The sequence below is a fragment of the Cydia amplana genome, chromosome 1 (genome assembly GCF_948474715.1).
Source record: "Cydia amplana chromosome 1, ilCydAmpl1.1, whole genome shotgun sequence".
Lineage (NCBI taxonomy): Eukaryota > Metazoa > Arthropoda > Insecta > Lepidoptera > Tortricidae > Cydia > Cydia amplana.
Window position 1 is genome coordinate 9,844,834 of NC_086069.1, and position 19,828 is coordinate 9,864,661.

At 37.5% G+C, this 19,828-nt stretch overlaps 2 protein-coding genes across 5 annotated transcripts in view; one reads left to right on the plus strand and one right to left on the minus strand.

The window, feature by feature from the left end:
- Nucleotides 1-5,403: 5,403 nt before the first annotated feature.
- The window catches only part of LOC134647513 (uncharacterized), a 206,595-nt gene continuing 192,170 nt past the window's right edge, over nucleotides 5,404-19,828 (minus strand). The window contains exons 1-6 of one of the 2 annotated variants that reach the window (XM_063501865.1): nucleotides 10,073-10,115; nucleotides 9,635-9,899; nucleotides 8,516-8,583; nucleotides 7,458-7,577; nucleotides 6,751-6,801; nucleotides 5,404-5,604 (exon numbers count right to left, since the gene is read on the minus strand). In XM_063501865.1, the coding sequence (XP_063357935.1) occupies nucleotides 5,518-5,604; nucleotides 6,751-6,801; nucleotides 7,458-7,577; nucleotides 8,516-8,583; nucleotides 9,635-9,821 (513 nt within the window). In that variant the 5' untranslated portion in view covers nucleotides 9,822-9,899; nucleotides 10,073-10,115 and the 3' untranslated portion in view covers nucleotides 5,404-5,517. Of the gene's footprint in view, nucleotides 5,605-6,750; nucleotides 6,802-7,457; nucleotides 7,578-8,515; nucleotides 8,584-9,634; nucleotides 9,900-10,072; nucleotides 10,116-19,828 lie in introns of those variants that run through there. The other variant, XM_063501871.1, reaches the window with a different exon arrangement.
- The window catches only part of LOC134663129 (rho guanine nucleotide exchange factor 17), a 150,073-nt gene continuing 149,418 nt past the window's right edge, over nucleotides 19,174-19,828 (plus strand). The window contains exon 1 of one of the 3 annotated variants that reach the window (XM_063519479.1): nucleotides 19,174-19,516. The gene's annotated coding sequence lies outside the window, so the exon portion shown is untranslated. The remainder of the gene's footprint in view (nucleotides 19,517-19,828) is intronic. The other 2 variants (XM_063519460.1, XM_063519469.1) reach the window with 2 other exon arrangements.

The following is a 19,828-nucleotide window of genomic DNA, read 5'->3' on the forward strand; positions in this document are numbered from 1 at the left end:
TTCACTCTAATTACGCCTTCATCGGAGTAAAAGAGAAAGATCACCGCGATTTGCGAATCTCGGTTTTTTCGCGGTAGGCCCTCAGTACCTGTAGACACCAAATGAAGTGGAAGGGCTGTGCCCGAGTCGCGGGTTAATTAAGGCCGATTTCTTTAGTTACAGTGGAATCCGTTTATTATGCCCTGAGGGGCTACCGCGAAAATCGCAAATTGCGGGGATCTTTCTCTTTTACTCCAATGGAAGCGTAACTGGAGTGACAGAGTAAAATGCCCGCAATTTGCGAACTTCGATTTTCGCGGTTATAGCCATACTCGTATCGTGCGCGGATTATGTCGCGGTGTTGTCGAGAAACAGTCGCGCCAGTCGCGGAGAAATACTAGGCGCGCAGAACTTGCAGGAGCCGCAGAAGGGTATAGTAGAGATATATATGTATAGATAGACTTCGATATAGACTACCCCGTCATTGTGCTATCGTGTCGTCGAAAAGTTCGATCCAGTCGCGGAGAAGTACTAGGAGCACAGAAGTTGCACAAACTATTTTTGTCAAAAAGCCCATAATTTCTGTGGTCATATTTATCTACACTACGGACTGAGGAATTCTGAAACAGTCATATTCAACCACTTCAACGATACCTCATTGTTACGGAAAATACCACCGTAAACGAACTCAATCAGAGCAACAATGTTATGTTGAATGTACCAGGACATTATAAAACGATAGCGGTGATGGATTGCGGTACAGTGTATCAATGACGTAACCCTGCGATACCAAAGTACTAGGAGCACAGTAAAGGGAAAGAGCAATTTGCACTTTTATACCAGATTGTATGTTACGAACCGTAGGTAGAGGCTGAATTTTATAAATTATTATTGTTATATAAACATTCTTCCCATAAATATTCAAGAATGTTATTGGATTATTATGATTTTTTTTTTACGAAATACGTAAACACTAGCGCCATCTGTTTTGTACAGCAAGAACGAAGTCTTATCGTAGTAACTACTATACATTCAACCTTAAAATAGCATTTGGGTTCTAACTTTTCACCTTCTCAAAGACATAACTAGATGGCGCTATACTTCAACCCATCAAAAAGTTAAACGTATATCAACCCGTGAAAGTAACTTCTACTTGCTTCTACTGATACAAATTTTAATGAGTTACCGTTACAAAGGGAACAAAACATACATATGTTTATGCCCGTGACAGAGTTGTAAAGTCCGGTTTTAAGGTTTAGAATCGCTGATTCTGTGATCGTCTGGAGTCTAATGCTATCTGGAATCAGTATAAGTTATGATTATGGACAGCAGTCACGTGACACAAGCTAAAATGCAGATGTCAACGTCTGTCTGTCTGTGGCATCGTAGCTCTCCATTTCGATGCGTTTTTTTTTTACCTGAAAGCTTCCTTGTGGTGGTTCTTAGCTGTTTGATAGAATCGAGCTATCCGTTTGAAGAGTATCAGCTCTTTTCCAAAATTATGTAAGGCATTTTTGTCATAAAATGCCTTAATATTTAATAGGTAGTTATGTATCTTCTTGTTTCTGCTTATAGAAACATCCGAAAGAGACGCAGTGGTCATTGGTGAGTCGACGAGTGGACATGAAAAACCATTTAATATCTATTCTACAGATTTATTAAATCTTTAAGTGATCTGACCTGATTTTGTATACATATATATCCAAACATCAAAAATCTATAACGATGTAAAATACAAAAACATAGTGTATTATATATCTATAGTCAAAGTACTCATAAAATAATCATAGACAAAGAAATATGAGATTCATGAACATAAGTAAAGAACATTGTGTTAGGACGGAATTCTATCATTTTTCTTACACTAATTTAAATATCCTTATCTGTCTTTTTACAGTAAAATTACTTGTCAGCACTGACCATCCAGCCTCTAGACATAGCATAGTCGCGCTACCCCCTCTGCCACACATACGGTAGCGTTACTCCATCTTCGAGTCACGCCTACACCGCTTACTTCAGTCGGCGGACCGGGCTCGGTCTAGAAACTTCGGTAGCTCGAAGAAGTTTTTGCTATCAAAAATGCATTATTGTTGTGTCAAATTGTGTGGCAAGAACACTAAAAACTCTGGTGTACAAAAAATGGCATTTCATTTCACAGGTAAGCCGATTTTTTAGAGAAATGGATAAAAAATATTTTAATTTAAGCGTCTCATCAAATTTGACAGCGCTTGAAACTCGATGACGTCTTTTAAGAAAGTCTCTTTCTATCGCGCTGCATCCGTATACATCCTTTCTTGTCTTTTATTACGTGACATTCCTAAGCCCAAACTAGTGATGTCCATATCCATAGAATGTGATTGTTTACTATTGACAAGGTAATTCAATTCAAATCGCATAGGTATTTGCGAAAAATTCACTATAAAACAAATAAATAATATGAGAATTACACTTACGGTCAGGTACCAATTTTCCCTTGAACATAAACGATATTGTCAATTCAGCACTACATAGGTACCTACTCGTATTACTCTTAGCGATTATAAAAACATTGCAAATTTAAATTAATCACAAGACCAATTTTATACAAAAACACACGGTTGCAATTTAAAATGCATTATTTTGATTCCATTTTTGTTGAGAATAGTGGGCGTCGGTTTAACTTTTTAATTTTTGCTTTTTTTCTGTGTACGACTGCCAACATGGCAATGATACTTGAACATTCGGCCAAATAATTTAAACTTCATTTAGTTAGATTGTGTTAAATAACATTTCATTTACATAATAAGAAATAAATATTTGATTTAAACCATGTAATAACTCTTAATAGAATTATACAGGGTGTTTTTAATTGGTGGGTATAGTAGGATACCGCGAATACAGGGTGGATTTTCTTTTTGGCTCAGTGAGGGCAGCTACCAGATCCCGTACTGCTACGAGAAAACGGTCTTAAGAGACCTTCTCTCGATTTCAAATTAATGAAGATTGGCATTTACAGATTTTGGAAAAAACATACAGGATAAGAGAAAAAGGTCATTTTTGACAAACTTTTTTTTATGCCAATCGAACCCATTCCTATTGAGGATCAAAAGCTTGTATGGAAGCAAAAAAAAATTTCCGTCTAGAAAAGCCACAAATCGAGGAAAACTTTTCCCATAATATTTGGCCAATCAGTCCTGTCCTGTTAAATTTAAGAACCATAATACTGTATGAAGACATTGCTGTACGAATGATGGGCGAGGTAGAAAATTGTGAATAAAATTTCACATTTTCTCCATAGTAAATGTATGGAAAAAGTTTTTATTAATTTGTGGCTTTTTAGTACATTACCGTAAGTCGACCCCTAGGAAACTATTGATACTGGATAGGAATGGAATCGATTGGCATACAAAAGTAGCATGTGAAAAATAAAAGTTTTCATTTTCATTCAAATATTATGGGAAAAGTTTTCCTCGATTTGTGGCTTTTCTAGCCGAAATTTTTTTTTGCTTCCATACAAGCTTTTGATCCTCAATAGGAATGGGATCTAATTTGAAATCGAGGGAAGGTCTCCTAAGACCGTTTTCTCGTAGCAGTACGGGATCTGGTAGCTGCCCTCACTGAGCCAAAAAGAAAATCCACCCTGTATATAAAGCCGCAACCCGACTGATTAATTGACATAATTGCTCTCCCAGAAGGGGGTTCCTGGGGTATTTGACTTTGATACGGTCGTATAGAGGGGGTGGTTTGGTGACTTCCAGAAAAATCCGACTTTTGGTCTACCGGATTATCCGACTTTTGGTCACTAAACGGTGACAGATACGTGGGAGATGCTCGACCAAATGTCATAGAGGGACGCTGACAGTTTCTGAAGCCGCCATTATTTTTTCAAAATGGCGGATTCAAAATGGCGATCATTTTTCAAAATGCTCCCAGCGCGCTAAAATTTTGGTCACGAAAACTCGGGGTCACCTAGCTGTATTCCTATGGATTTTTTTTTTAATAAAACCAATATGGCGGTAAAAATGGCCACTTATTTTTTATGAAAAGCTTCAAAGGTGAGAGATAGGTGCCGTACTCGACCAAATGCCATAGAGGGCCCGAGACAACACAAATTGCATTTAAAAAGTTTCAAAATGTACTAACTAACATAAGAACACCTTGTAATACCATGGTTGCAATAAAGAATTATGATTATGATTATGATTTTTTTTTCAAGTTGGTCTGAGCGCGTTGAGATTTGGCATGCGGCGAGCTTGGGGGCCCAAGATTAGTATGTGAATTATTTTTTATTAACACTCAAAATGGCGGCGGACACGGGCAAAGGAAAATTTCCAAGTAGGTTAAGCGAACCCGAAGGGCGAATATCAGGCTGGGAGGCCGAAGGCTGACCCGCCGAAGGCCCGAAGCCTTCACCCCGACTTCCAAGCGTGCAACCCTCAGTAATTTAAAGCGAGGCCGAAGGGCGAGCTGCGTGAATGAAGATGTTGCGAATATCCGCATCCGCATCTCGTCTCGTCTCGCGCTTCTCTAAATCCCATAAGACGCCTTTTTACCAATAGTTTATTTTTAAATTAATTATATAAAGCAGATACACCTGCTAACGAAACCACAACGTTATGGGTTAATGTTTTCGAACGAACGAATCAACATAGCATTCAAAACATGCTTGCATATTATTACTGTTATTACATTATTGACCGTGATTGACAATGTTATTATTCAACGTGTCACATCACTAGCGCCCGGCAGATATTTCTGTCTGACGCCCACGTGTGTTTGAACGGACCAATCACGGCACGGGACTCGCTCACCTCGTCCCCCGCACCCCTGTATTTTTGGCAGCATCGGTTTCATGAAAGAATTGGCCTAAGTTGAGTCTAGAGGCTGGATGGTCAGTGCTTGTCAGGCACTTTAAAAATGGTCAGTCAGTTTAATCGTACTGATGAATAGTGAGTCGAGTAAATGTGTCTACATAGAATACTAATAAATGCTGACTATTGTCAAGTCTAATTGCCTTACATAACTCGTTACCTACTTATTATGAATATTTTTACATACCTACAGTTTAATAATATTCTGCTAATATAATCTTTCACATATTAATAAATACAATATTCAGTAATATTTAAGGACGGACACAGAAGTCTTATATATTACGATGTTTGAAAGCAGTTAAGCAAATTAAGAACTAAAATAGCTACAACCATTTTTTTGATGTTTAGGTAAGGCTGCCTACTTGCCATATTGTCATAGTTGTCATAACACTTACCGCTATCTAATGGAAAATTTGATAGCTACTTCTACCAAATTTATCCAAAACTAAAAGAATAACCGCGAAAAAATACTTTTAACAATGAAGGTTATAGAAATCGCGAAAGATTTGCATATTTTTAATATGATGTTAGTTTGAAATATGTACTAAAATATATCCGATACTACTAACGCCATCTAGCAGCAATTTCAGAAACTGTTAAAAATATCAAAAAAACGGGGAACATTGTATACATATTGGAAATACATTACCTAAATATTTAATTTTTGTGCCAAACTGTTTTATCGTTATTCTTCGATCAACATTTCTATATTAGGTGACTGCATTTCTAAGATTATTTGATACTGGGAGAAGACGCACAGCCAACAGTAGATCTGAAATGAAGATATAACAATTATATAGTACATTTTATTTTGGATCAGTCAATTTCAAGCATAGAGATTGATTAGTTTCTTTATTGGTAAAAAATATTTTACAGGTCACACAGGTACAATTGAAATAAGATACAGTGAAACCTGGTTAATTGACACCTGGATAAATGCAAAACCTCAATAATTGCAACCAAAGGTCCGGTCCCGGTCCCTTGAGACCAAAAGGCCTCTATAATTGACACTGTGCAAAAAATCCGTTATTTTAGTTCTTCGCAATTTCTCAGAACGCAACCTCTATTAATGAGAACCTCTATAATTGCAACAACGATTTTTTGAACCTCGTTAATTGGCACGACCTGCTTAAATGAAAAACCTGGTTAATTGACAAAAATTGGCCGGTCCCTTGAGATTGCAATTATCCAGGTTTTACTGTAGTTATTTTACAATTCTAGATAATAATAATACATTGGTCAAAGTTTACAAATCTCTAAATATTGATCGTGCAATAATTGTTAATACAGTAAAATTTACATATTCTCTTTCATAAAGTCATCAACAGAATAACATGCTTGGTCTAGAAGTAGACATTTAAGTTTTTTATTGAATATTGAGTCGCTTTCTGTAAATTTAATGTCATTAGGAATTTTATTACATATTTTTGGCCCGATAATACTGAGAGAGAAATATAAATAAAGAAAGAGTGGTAACTCCATACATCAGTTTTCTTACCAAAAAGCGAGTTATTTCGTAGTCGACATCTAGCATCAAGTAGCGGACTTTATCAGTTCTGCTAGTTGACAATAGATGTCGAGGCAAACTAAAACTCTAATTCATCTCAACAATTAGCTCTAACGAAACAATTTTCCGCTAATATTATAACCGGATGCACTGGAACTCAATTTTCAACTCCTTCCGCTTATAATATTAGTAGTAAATTGTTTTAGCAGTACATTTTTCGTCAGTAGCTACATTTGTGACATCTGGTGTCAAGTAGCGGTACTGATAATTCCACTTAGATTAGAGGTCGACTACGAAATAACTCGCGTTTCGGTAAGAAAAATGATGTACGGAGTTACCACCAATGAAATTGGCAACATTAGTACACACTATGCATGCTACTTGCACATATAAAATTACTCTCTTACTTACATTGTAAGCCATAAACAGGAAATCGACCAGGGCTGCAAATGTTGCATCGAGCTGTAACACAAACGAAAATAATGTTTATCTAAAAATTAAATGACGTAATTAAAAACATATAAAATATGTTCGGAAAGCGAAGAGTCGTGGATTGGTCCCCATACATTCCACAACTCTTCTCTTTCCGCTAGGGTTGCCAGATCGAAAGGCGCTAATATCGGGAAAAAATATAAATTTTTCGGGGTTTTGGACCTTAAGTCGGGAAAATGAACCATTCAAATTAAATTAATTGTATTAAATACAACGATATTTTACATTATTGGCACTACGTCAGCTGCTCTGCCCAATCTCGCCACGCGCGCCCCGCGCGCGCGCTGACGGGATCGACGCGGGTCTCTGGTTCGCTCGACGACAGTTCAGAACTTGAAATTATTGTTTTATAACGTGATGCTGTTTTTCGGGACAATTTTCACTTTGTCGGGAATCGGGAACACATGCAAAAAATCGGGAGAATCCCGCCGAATCCCGACCATTTGGCAACCCTACTTTCCGCACAGACTCTATGGTTGTTTGGGGCACACTTAAAACCCTGGTTTGATGATATTTAAAATAACAGTTACAACTCCTCTGGACTCCGGTCCCCAGGCACAACACTTGCCTGGAGAGTGTATTCTCTATTGGCCCTCTCTCTACCTTACACATCCTTTTTAACTTACATAAATGTAGTAGCCCCCTATTAGCCACAACCCGAAGGTGAGTTGGAAGCAAATGATGAGTCCCATGATGATCAGCCAGGGCAGTATGAGACCGCGCATCCAAATATTAATGCCTATCACCTGAAAATATATCACAAATGATTTATTATCTTATTATTATTATTTGTTAGGCAGGCAGGCAGTTGAAACAACTGATAATGCCTGTATCCAGAGTCATCAACAGAGTAGGATTTGCGTTGTGCTTATCTAATTTGTTCTTGAACTCTTTGACACTTTGGGCCGATACTACGTCTTCTGGGAGTTTGTTCCAAGCTTTGACCACTCTGTTGCTAAAGAAGTGTCTATGAGGATTATCGTAGGACCTGCAAGACACCAGCTTATACTGATGACCTTATTATAATTGCATACGAGAAACATTAGGGTAACCCAGGTTAAATGTGAAACGAACAGTTTCCTGTTACTTTCATTTTTAATATTATATGTGTACATATGGCTCCTTACCTTGTACCTCTATATCATGTAAATAACTTAAGTTTGCCATGTTGAATTTTGTAGAAAACTAAGGTTTACTTTAAAAACCTTGTTTCAAGAATTGATGCGGGTACTAGTTTTGTTACAAAAGCAACTGCCTTTGGACCTTCCAACCAAGGAGGGAAATTTGCCTTTTGTAATTAGTCCTGTTTTCTCAAGCTGTCTTTCACTGTAAGCCAACTATTAAATATATCTTTGGCCACAAAGGTGGTTGCAGAACCCTAGGCTGGGTCTACAATAAATAAGTTTCATAGTTTAATTTGCGAAAAATTTACTAGAATTCGACAATGTGACCCGCCTGATCTTAAAGCTGGATCCTCCCTAGTAGTAGTAGTAAGACACTTTATTGTACAAAAATAAACATAAAACATGAAAAAACACACATCATTTGTACAAAGGGGTCATTTGCAAATTACCTTATAATTAGAATATCTAATTAATTAGAAAAAATTAGACAAAGGTACTATAAATTTGCAAATGACCCAAAAGCGAACTTATCCCTTTTGTTTGGCTAAATTAACACATACCATCCAAATTGAAGATATTATCAGGAGTCCGAGAATGCAGATGAAAATGCCTCCAAAAACTTTCATGGCTGAAACAAAACATGTAGTACTTGGTAGGGATCTGACAAACAAATAAATAATATTTTGTATAAATAGTTAAAACAAACCATAATTTTTTACTGCAAACTCGACAAATGAAGAAGAGTTAGACCAAGCTAAGTTAGCAGCAATTTTGATAGCATAGACTGTGCAAGGATTATTTAAACATTATAATTTTATAGAATTTTAAAAATCAAAATAACACTTGCAGTCTATGCTATCAAAATCACTGTCAACTTAGCTAGGTCTAACTCACGCTAATGTTAGGCTGCCATGTTTGTGTAGTAACTATAAGTGTAGACCTCTACCAAAAAATTTGTTTATTCAATGTGTATTCAATAAACATGTTCAGCAACACAAAATTAATGCAAAAGTGAGAAATTATTTTTCCTGCAGCTATGGTCTTTGTCTACCTATTCATTTGACAAAATTAAGTGAGAAGAAATAATATAATTTTTTTTTTAATTCTTTAATTGTCATTGTCAGCAGCTTTCGACTGTGTTGGGCATAATCAGTATACCAATAAACACCATTTGACAGGCTACTTTAAGTGAATCCCAGGGCACTGGTAATGCTCTCTCTCTCTCTCTCTCTTTAGCCCTTTTCTACCCTTTGGGTGTAGGCCCCCTTCATTTTTCGCCATTCGTCACGGTTCTGTGCAACCTGGAGCCATCTCATCCCCGCAGTCCTTTTGATGTCATCTTCCCAATGCATATTGGGTCTACTTGGAGGACGTTCTTCCCCCCATGGTCGCCACTCGAGTATTCGTTTACTCCACGAGTCGGTCTTTCGTGGCATATGACCAGCCCATTCCCACTTCAAACTGGCTACGCGTTTTACAACATCCGTGACCTTGCTCTGCTGTCTCAGCCACTCATTCATTTTACGGTCTCTCAATGTGATCCCCACCCGTTTTCTCTCTAGCGCCCGCTGGACAACGCTTAGTTTACGTAATATGCCTTTGGTGAAAACCCAGGTTTCAGTTCCATAAGTGAGAACTGGTAATGCATTATACATAAAGAGATTTGCAACAGTACTCACATCCCCGGACATCAGCTTCAAACAGAGGGTTCCATAGTTGTGTTGAGTCACCACCTGCTAGCTGGTAACTGATGAATGTGATTAGAACTACACTCATCGCTGCCGTGTACACCGCCACCGCCCGGCTACCAGTCTTCACATTAGAAGACCAAATGCAGGGCGACCAACAAGATTCCAACACGACCATCTTTAGTATTTCAGCGTCTGACTTGGAATATTCTTATCCAAATTGATATGTAATAGTTTGTGGTGATTTATCAGGCTTCTGAAATAATAGAAAGCATACAAAAATGTAGTAAACAATTGACTTGACCACACCTTGTTGGACAAAATATAACATTCAATTTTAATCTGCTCTTATAAATGAAAAGCCTCATGTACTTATGTTGAAGTACCTGTTATACTATTTATAAGCTGGTATATTATAACAACACATACCTTTATCTTGTATTTTACATAGAAAAGGACTTAAAAAGTTATTAAATGCCTCCAATACAAGCTCTATAATTGACAGATCGAGTTGTTTGTACCGTTTCGTTTTGCTTATTTCATAGAGCGACCGTTATTTATTCTAAATAAATACTTATTGCAAAATGTGACTAAAATAAATATTTTCATTATAATAAGTACTAAAGGTTTGCTTCGTATAAGCCAAATAATGCAAAGTGCAAACACTTCAGAAACTACATAGATATAACATTGATAAAACAAATTTTAATTAACTTACTAGCGTGCGTGTAACGAAACGTACAAGTTCATTTCGTTATACGCATACTCATAGCGCATACTCTTTTAAAGATGGTAGAAGAATTTCTTTCTGTATGCGGATATACAGGGTGCCCGGTAATTAGTGGATAACCTTATAACCACCGACAGAGCACCTTAGGCTGGTCCAGAAAATGCACTTATAGGTCTAGTAAAAGTTTCGTGGTTTTCGAGATAATCGAACTTTTCTGTCTTTTTTAATGGCTAGCTCCATACTTCACTTTAATCACAATCTAGGCCATATCTGCCACCGTCGCAAGTCGCTCAATGTCGTGGCAGCGATAACCATAGGTTGGAGCGATACACAGCGATCGTACCTTTCGTTACCACCTATGGCTGTCGCTTTATGGTAGCCACACAAAAAATTCCAATCAATTTTTTCTTTCAAAAATTCAATAAGTTTGATCGTTTGTGGTGAAAAAAAAAATGTATGGAGAACAGAATGGCCAACTTTCTTAAAAATAGTTTATCTAATACTGATTCTAAAATGGTATCACACACGCTAATTACATCTTTACAGACAAAGATATGGCCTAGATTGTGATTAAAGTGAAGTATGGAGCTAGCCATTAAAAAAGACAGAAAAGTTCGATTATCTCGAAAACCACGAAACTTTTACTAGACCTATAAGTGCATTTTCTGGACCAGTCTAAGGTGCTCTGTCGGTGGTTAGAAGGTTATCCACTAATTACTGGGCACCTGTATATAGCTGGCCCCAATTTCACCACGGTGACAGGTGCGACAATTGTAAAACATCACTGTTGCTGACGTCACAGGCATCCATGGGCTACGGTTACCGCTTACCATTGGGCGGGCCGTATTCCTGTTTGCCACCATCACTGTATTATTTAAAAAAAACTTTATTATATGGGAAAAAAACAGACATTTCTCTTACCAAGTTTCTGACAATTGTGTTGTGCTACCCTAGCGCTACCGGAGATATTAGGAACTATTATTTAAAGCTGAAAGCTGTTCATTTGCAACAGTTCTGCCAAAAGATTGTCGTCCATTCTATACCGTCCATAACGGAGTATGTATAGAACCATGGACCATGCGGTCTACTTTTGTGCAAAACAGCTTCTCCTCCATATTATTGAGAGCGTGATGCAGAATTTTTATTGAAAGGAACAGCGCCATCTAGCGGTTGCATTTAGCTGTCTTAAGGGGCAGTAGGTTCAGCCAGCAGCGTTTTTGAACAACCGTATCGGTACGAGTCGTAGGTACATTCCTACAAAAGATTAAAAAAACAACCAACAACGGTTGCACTCCGGGAGTGCCGATAGAAGTGAAAACTCACCTCACTATGTTACCGACGCCCGGTAACACGATACATACGTTTAGCGGAGGTATTCTATTTATTTATTATATATTATTATCATTCTCAAATAGGATCACACTTTTTCATTGACATGTTTATTACATACTGCCATGACAATGTCAAATTATTTGAACATAGGTAGGTAGGTAATAAAGGGTCTTGAAAAGGAGTCCGCAACATAAATGTCAAATAACATTGAGTTTTTCTTTATTGATTTAAATGCCATCTAAATTATGAGTGGCCATCTAAACTAAACCTTACGCCCCTTACGGTCACGTGATCGCCTTACGCTGTCTCGAGTTTATCATTTTTTCCTCACCTCAAAAAGTGCCCAGCGCCGCTTAAGAAGTTTTCACTTCAAAAAAATGATCTAATTAAAATACCTCAGGGTAAACTAAAACAATTTAATCTTCTTTCTTAATTGGGTGCAATCAGTGGTGCAATATAGGTACGGTTGTCAAATGCTTTGTAAAGACGGCTATGCTCTTGAGGTCTAATCGGCATCAGCAGATTTTAATAAATTAGCATATAATGGATCTAATCGTGACTGCATAAATAGTTAACAGTTAGAAAGTTCAGAATAACGAGTGTACTTAGAAGTTTCTAATCGACAGTAAAATGATAAGATTGATAAGGTACTTAGTGAAAAAGTTTTGCACAGGAACTAAGGCCCATTGCCCAACCAATACCTACCTAGTTACACGTAGTCGTCCCAGCTTTGACACAGTATGCGAGTTTCCGACCATTTCATGGCTTAACCAAAGACTCATTAATAGTGTAAGATGTGGAAAGTCTAAGGCAATTTCCAGAAAAAACATCTAAAGGAATGAAAAGGAGCTTGAAATTGTACGGACGATTATGTTATTCCATCTATGCGAACTAAGTCGCAGGCAAAAGACATAATTCGGCTAATTTACAGTTCAAAAAGATACAACCCGTCCGTCAATTGATAGGAATTCAATAGGTACTATATGGTCGTTATCGGTCTGTGAACATCGATTGATACAACACGTAACACGAATTTGATTGGCATCAGGAATCATTCCATTCACTTACCGAGCGCGGGGTAATATCTTATATTTTAAGCTAAAAGTACTCGCGACTGCGGCAGATACCTGGCGTCTATTCTATGGGCCACTTTGGTGATTTAACTCATACCCAAGTCAAACAGTTTAAAAATTTTGCCATGCGTTTTTATGTCAACGCTGTTAGTTCCCCCGTTTCCCGGGCACATATTTCGCATGTAAAAATCGATAGGTAGGTAATCGAATTTGAACTGTCGTAAGCTAATGTTACGCTATAACTCATGTATGTATAAGTACACTAGTTTTACACTGGTTCGTCCGAAAATTAGACGTGCCTGCGCTCGCGACTATATTAGCAATTCTTGCCCTGTTAATCCACGATTCATCAATGGACTCAAACAAGGCGTTAATCCAAAACAAACATAACAGTTTTGAATGATTAAGTCTAGCAAAACAAACATTCCAATAACAATGACTAGGCGTTCTTTTCTTACGGGGCGTGGAGCCACGGAGAGCGGAAAAGTTAACTTTGTAAAGCCAGCCACTTAAATTATAATTATAACTATGGGCCCTAATATGTTAGACAGTATTTATCCGACCCATGATCAGTTTTACTTGTCAATGAAAATTATTTAATATTAGGAGTCAAAACCACGTAGTACGTTTAAGAGGGACGAGAGGCTTTAAAGCTTTAAAGAACACTCTAATATATATTCTTTAAAAAGGAAAAAATATTAGAAAGGCATAGTAGAAGCAGGCAGACCGAAAATAAATGTATCATAATAAGAAGAGTAAGCAGTTCTTCCATTACAAACATTCTACAATACTCTTGGATATGTAATAAAATTTAAGTATTATTTTAAGGGGCTTGTACACTGGTACTCACCGTGTTGGGGCGAGATGATGCGTAGGCGAAACGGGTAATTTCGCACAATAGGAGTGAAACAAATTACTATTATGTTGTAAAATAAATAAATCTAAAGTATAACCTAATCTTCTATAGAGAAAACTCAATATTACACGCGATTTAAACGGGCTTTACCTTTTTACATTTTTGCTTGGAATTTTTCAATGTCAGCGATTTTCATTAAGTACCTAGAGAGTCTGGCTAACCAAAAATTGTTGACAGATATTTCGTTGTTGTATCACTAATTGTATATGATTAAAAAAAAAGCTAAAAGTCAGTTATCAATTTATGTCTTTCATTCAAATTGTTTACGGTTTATAAGGGGTTTATTTTAAATAATTTATTAATTTTTATACTGAGTGAGGTCCGCAAACTATTATTTAAGCTCGTAAATAATTACGACAATGTGCGAAGTCGACGTGTAGCGTTGCATAACGAAAAACAATGCGAAAAACTGCAATGTTTACAAGTCCTACACAAATGTAAACAAATTATGAGGTTAGTGCTCTATCAATATTTTGATACTTAGCATTTAGCATATTTGGCATAGTACTTATGTAATTTTTTTGGTGATGGATTTATATTACGGTATTATCGAGCTAGGTCTTATTTACACTACATTTCATTTTTCGCCTTGTTACAATGGTATATCGTGAGAAAGTGTTAACATGTGTTTATCGTTGTGTGTACTTTACATATTGGTAGAAATTATGTGAGCTGACTTTGAGTGCACGTCAACGTATATTTAACTTATATTCTTAGGTACCTTACGAGTGCACAGAAAAAAAAAATTCTAGTATCATAGCTATAATTCCTACTACACAAAGTGTGACCAGCCCAAGATTTTTTTAATTTCCCGCCAAACATTTGTTAATATTTCAGTAGCCAGACTACTTACTGATTAATCTCAAAACAATTAGGTAGCCAAATCGCGAAGTCTTTTAGGTGTACGTACCTTACGTACCTACATACTTTTATTAAAGCACATAAGATAGATAGGCATACGCTAGATTCTGTGCGGAAAGAGAAGAGTCGTGGAATGTATGGAGCCCAATAGATTTCCGCACAGACTCTACTTTTTTACCATCTGATTTTCCTAGATACTTAATGGAAAATCAGTTAGAATTTGAAATTTATTGCGTGTGCAGCCTGCCAAAAAAGAGTAGAAATTTAAAAGTGGCAATACTGTAGTGTCGTCCCTTTCAAATCAATCTATATAAGAGAACGGGACGACACTGCAGTGTTGCCACTTTTTAATTTCTACTCTTTTTTGCCAGGCTGTAAATACGCTGAAGCAATTTGGAATGTCATACCGCCGGCTGAGAATACGTTTTAAGCTTAAGCATTTATTTAAGCTTTGGATTCCTCCGAAAACGGTGCCGTCATATTACGGCCGCTATATAGCGTTGACTGACGTCACTAGAACGTTGTCTATGTAAACAAGATGGCGCGGTTTCCTAGACGGATCAACGTAACGTAAGATGACGGCCGTCATGACGGTGTCGATAGTTTCGTGAACGTTTTATTAGATAGCGGTGATGCCATTTTGAATAAATGACACGAGATTTGAATAATGATTCCGTACTACGATTATTTTCTTCTTCTGATGATATTTCATCCTCCAAGTATAAGTATAGATGATCAAGCAAATCTTGTCAGTAGGAAAAGGCGCGAAATTCAAATTTTCTATGGGACGTTATCCCATCGCGCCTACATTTTTCAAATTTGCCGCTTTGACCTTGGTGGATGACGGTGTGTTATGACGCCGTGGTACTTTCCACATGTCGCCACCGTAAAGACGGCCGTCTTTTGCGGCCGCTATATGACGGCCGTCATATGACGGCACCGTTTTCGGAGGAATCCAAAGATTTACGCTTGTTATATGTACCTATCTACCTATGCATTATTATGCGCAATGGCGCCAACCTCTACGCGCAATCTTTTGTTTCCTAGGAAGAGAGATAAGAGCGGTGTTATGCAAAATACGCTCGACTGCTAGCCTCGTAAGAAGCAATAACAGATTGGACCGAATCCAATCAGGATAACTGAACTGGTACAGAAACAGTTTTGTCACTGAATTATTGACTGGTATTCGATTATGACTTCCGCTCAATGTCGACTTTGGTACAACAGTTACAACTTAATGAGACTTTACGATTATGCCATGTTATTTTTTCCTTTTGCTCATTCAGGTAATTATCGAATTCGATCGTCGGTAATCTAACCGGTAATAGACGGGAAAGATTTACGATGGTTATAAATATAAGTATGCGAAGATGCTCATACTCTAATCAACCTAACCCCAAACTAATAAGCAAATGTGTACCTTTGACTGTAGTCAATGGTAAATAAGTACTTATATATAGATGCGGACATCTCTCCTGCATACAAACTATCGGTATTAGAGTATAATGTATAAGTATGCAAAGGATTTGGATTGTTACTTATGGCTTGCTTTACTTAGCGTTTAGGTTAGTTCCCTACGGACTAGGTGTTGGCCTAGTGTTGGCAAAAGTTCTGATTATATATTATGTACTATGCTGCCCTTGCAGGGTGACCTATCATGTGTGAAACCTCGTAATAGTCGTAATAGTAACCCTTGTCAGATGTAGTTTTACAATATGACTTCAATTAATTACTTTGACGTTGATTTCAATCTTCTTGCGATCAATCTAATACAGCCCATATCAGCTGCCAATCATTGTGAATCGGGGTCAAAAGAGACTACGACAGTTCATAGATACATAGGTACCTATATATAATTAGTTCACCAGAATGTTGAAAAAGGGAGAATGCCTAATTAATGCCTTTAAAGTTTATGTACACTGTTTGAATGTCTTCTTTCGTGGCTCACACTGAAGCTCTGAGGGGCTACCGCGAAAAACGAATTTCGCAAATTGCGGGGATCTTTCTCTTTTACTCCAATGAAGGCGTAATTAGAGTGACAGAGAAAAATGCCCGCAATTTGCGAATTTTCGTTTTCGAGGTAGCCCCTCTGATAACTGGATGATGATGTCTTGAGGGATAGTAAGTAATTAGTGATGTTATTTTTACCGCACCTGTTTGTTACCATTGTTACAGTTATTCTAGGCGATTTTTTTTGTGTTATACCGTTGACTGTCATCCGGCAAATTCGCGGTAGGTGTCCGATTTGTCACGGAAACGGAGATGTGGGTCAGAACATAATATCCCAGAGATACTCGTATTTAGAAATATGGGAGTCATAAAATTAAATCATAATCATAACTCATCAAATTCGAATAATATTTTATATGATCGTAATTGTTGGAATGGAAAAACTGTTTTATACTGTCATAAAAAAATTGTCTAACGATTACGATGGAACATTGAGACTCAAGCTTATGACTCGTTTATTATAAAATAGCCTTGGAGCAGTAGACCCCGACAACTGTAGGTTTGTGGAGCTCCGTGAACAAAGCAACTTGAAAATAAACGAAAATGATCATGTATGTTACCTCATATAAGTACATATTAGGCGAGACATACCCGAAATTATAACTGCATAATTTGACAGTGACAGCCTTTCACAGTAGGTAAATAGTGTTTATCTGACCTGCTAGCATGAGTTGCGTTCTCGCGCGCGACTCCATATATCTAGCGCGACTTCAAGTATGGCTACGCGCGCGAGAACGCAACTCATGCTTAGACCGCCTGGTGTCTATCCCATATTCATGTTGATATTGGTCATAGCATCTTCACCTTCAACTTCCATAGTTCAAAAACCCATTGTTATCCAAAAGACATTTCCACAACCTCGTATCATAGTTTTCCTTACCCTTCAATAGTTTATTCCATGGCTGATACATTTAAGGTTGAATTTGATGCGAATGTAAGGGGTATTCGCTATCGTGCTATCAGATATTGACATTGTTATATTGCAGTGTTATCAAACATTCACCGCAAATGCAAAGATAATCAAACACCTAATCGAAAATGTTGATAAAAATATCATTATGTTATGTTGCATTACGTCTGAGAGGTTGATTTTAGGACAAGTTGCTATCGTCCCGATTCGAATAATACTTTTAAGATGTCACAGCTATACGATACTGATGTCACTTTAGACACTGGCAGATCAATATTATATCGCTGTGACATCTTATAAGCAATTGTAATGTTCGAATCGGCCCCGTTTGTTGTTGGTAGATATTTATCACTTTCATCAGCTGCCTTCAGTGCCCCATTTATTAAATCCACCTATAAGTACATATAAACATTACTACAATAATTAATAAGTTGGTGTCAATGAGTCCATTAGATTTTTAGGTTATAATAATCACATCAATGACTAGAGTTAAAGCACGAAACCTGAGGGATTTAAAGCTAATAAAAACACAACACGTTACGCGTTACGAATGTTACGATTTGAGGATCATTGGTTTTAAATATTGAAAAATGAAAAATAAAGTTATGAAACATACTGAAAGAGCCAAATTTAAAATTATGCGTGGGTACTATAGGTATACTTCCCTTTCTAGTTCTAGTACTACAAAATAATGAATATGCTTTGTTAAATACCGAATGCTACATAAAGACAAGCGTTATTTAGTATCCTGGGCTTAATTAAATTGTGACGGTGATTGGTGGCCGCAGATGATGAATGCGTCAATTTCACGACATGCTTATTTCGTAAACTGCTTTGTAGTTTAAGATCAGGATTTAGTTAATATTTCCTTGTTCAGTACCATTAGTCTACGTAGTAATTAACTAATTTAGTACTGTACCGATCACAGAATGAGTAACAAGAGCTTATTTAGCACTGGTTTCAGTTTCCAATAAATAATTTTGACAGTAACCAATTCGTGTGTTTTGCTTTAAGGCTTCGTCACACAGGCGCGTTCTCCGGGCGCGGCGTGAGCGGGGCGCGCCGCTTTTACATATAAATGCTCACGCCGCGCCCGGAAAACGCGCCTGTGTGACAAAGCCTTTAAGGATGACTCACGTAGACCGGGTCGGGCCCGTGCCAAGGCAAGGCGTCCGAATATGTCATTTTACCTACTCTACTCTAGCTACCAACATATTAAAGACAACAACTGCTACAACTGCTAAATAGGCAGATGATATCTTATTATGTTATGTATAATCATCCGAATGGTTAGATACTGAACCATTTTAATTTGGAGCCAAGGGATAGGCATAATAAGCTAAAGTTAGTTTTGGAACTTCACCCCCTGGAGGGAGGGACAGGATATGATAAATAGACATAGGACGTGAGTAGTTTATGTGCCTAGGTAATTCTTTATCATACTTAATGTAACATATACCTATAAATTGACGCGAAATGGCAGAAGTGACCGCAAGTTACCGTCTTATTAGACTGTTATTAGAATCAAGTAAGATTTGACGCCTACGAGTATCATTCCTAGTAATATTAGGATCGGATTTCCAACATCCGTGGGTAGGTGGGTATAATCCCTTCAACTCCAGAGCAAAAAGACAACCAACACGAAGTGAGCCACGATATCTCGCTTGATCGCGGCCGGTCACGATCGCCTGCGCAACTTCACACCGGTTGGATCAGTTTTAGATGGGCCTGCGCGAGCGCTGCCGCAGCCGACGTCCCGTCGTTTCACGCAAACTCAAACGCAGCTTTTTCTTCTTTTAAACTTTTTAACTTCTATGAAAATAGCTCTCATCTAGCCAGTTACAAACGTCAAAAGGACCATCCAAGTGTTCGCTAACTCTGGAAAGGAAGCCGTGTTTTTTTGTGCAGTTTTTGCATCAACTTTTGCATCTTGTGTTGTGTTAGTGAAATTGGTATCGGTACCGGTATCGTGTGGTATCCGGTACCAATTAGTTCGGCAAGTGAAGTTCATTGTCATTTCGTTTGTCTTGTCATGAAAGTGGTAAGTGTTTTTAAGTGTTTACGCTTTCTTTATTGTCTTGCATGCCTACTTTATGTTATGTTATGTGATATACATTTTATAAAGAACACTCGTTGGAGAGAGCGTAAGTCAGGTTCTGGATAAGTTTTATACAATAAGGTTTTTGCATTGGCAAATAGGTATTTTCTTCGGTTGGCACCGAAATGAAAGATTTTGCACACTTTCATTCTCTTATCTGGTTATCAGCAGCACTGTTAGTAGGTACTGTTACCTATGTTGTTCATTTAGACAAATAATTTGATATAAGTAGATTGATAAAAAACTGGGTCTGAG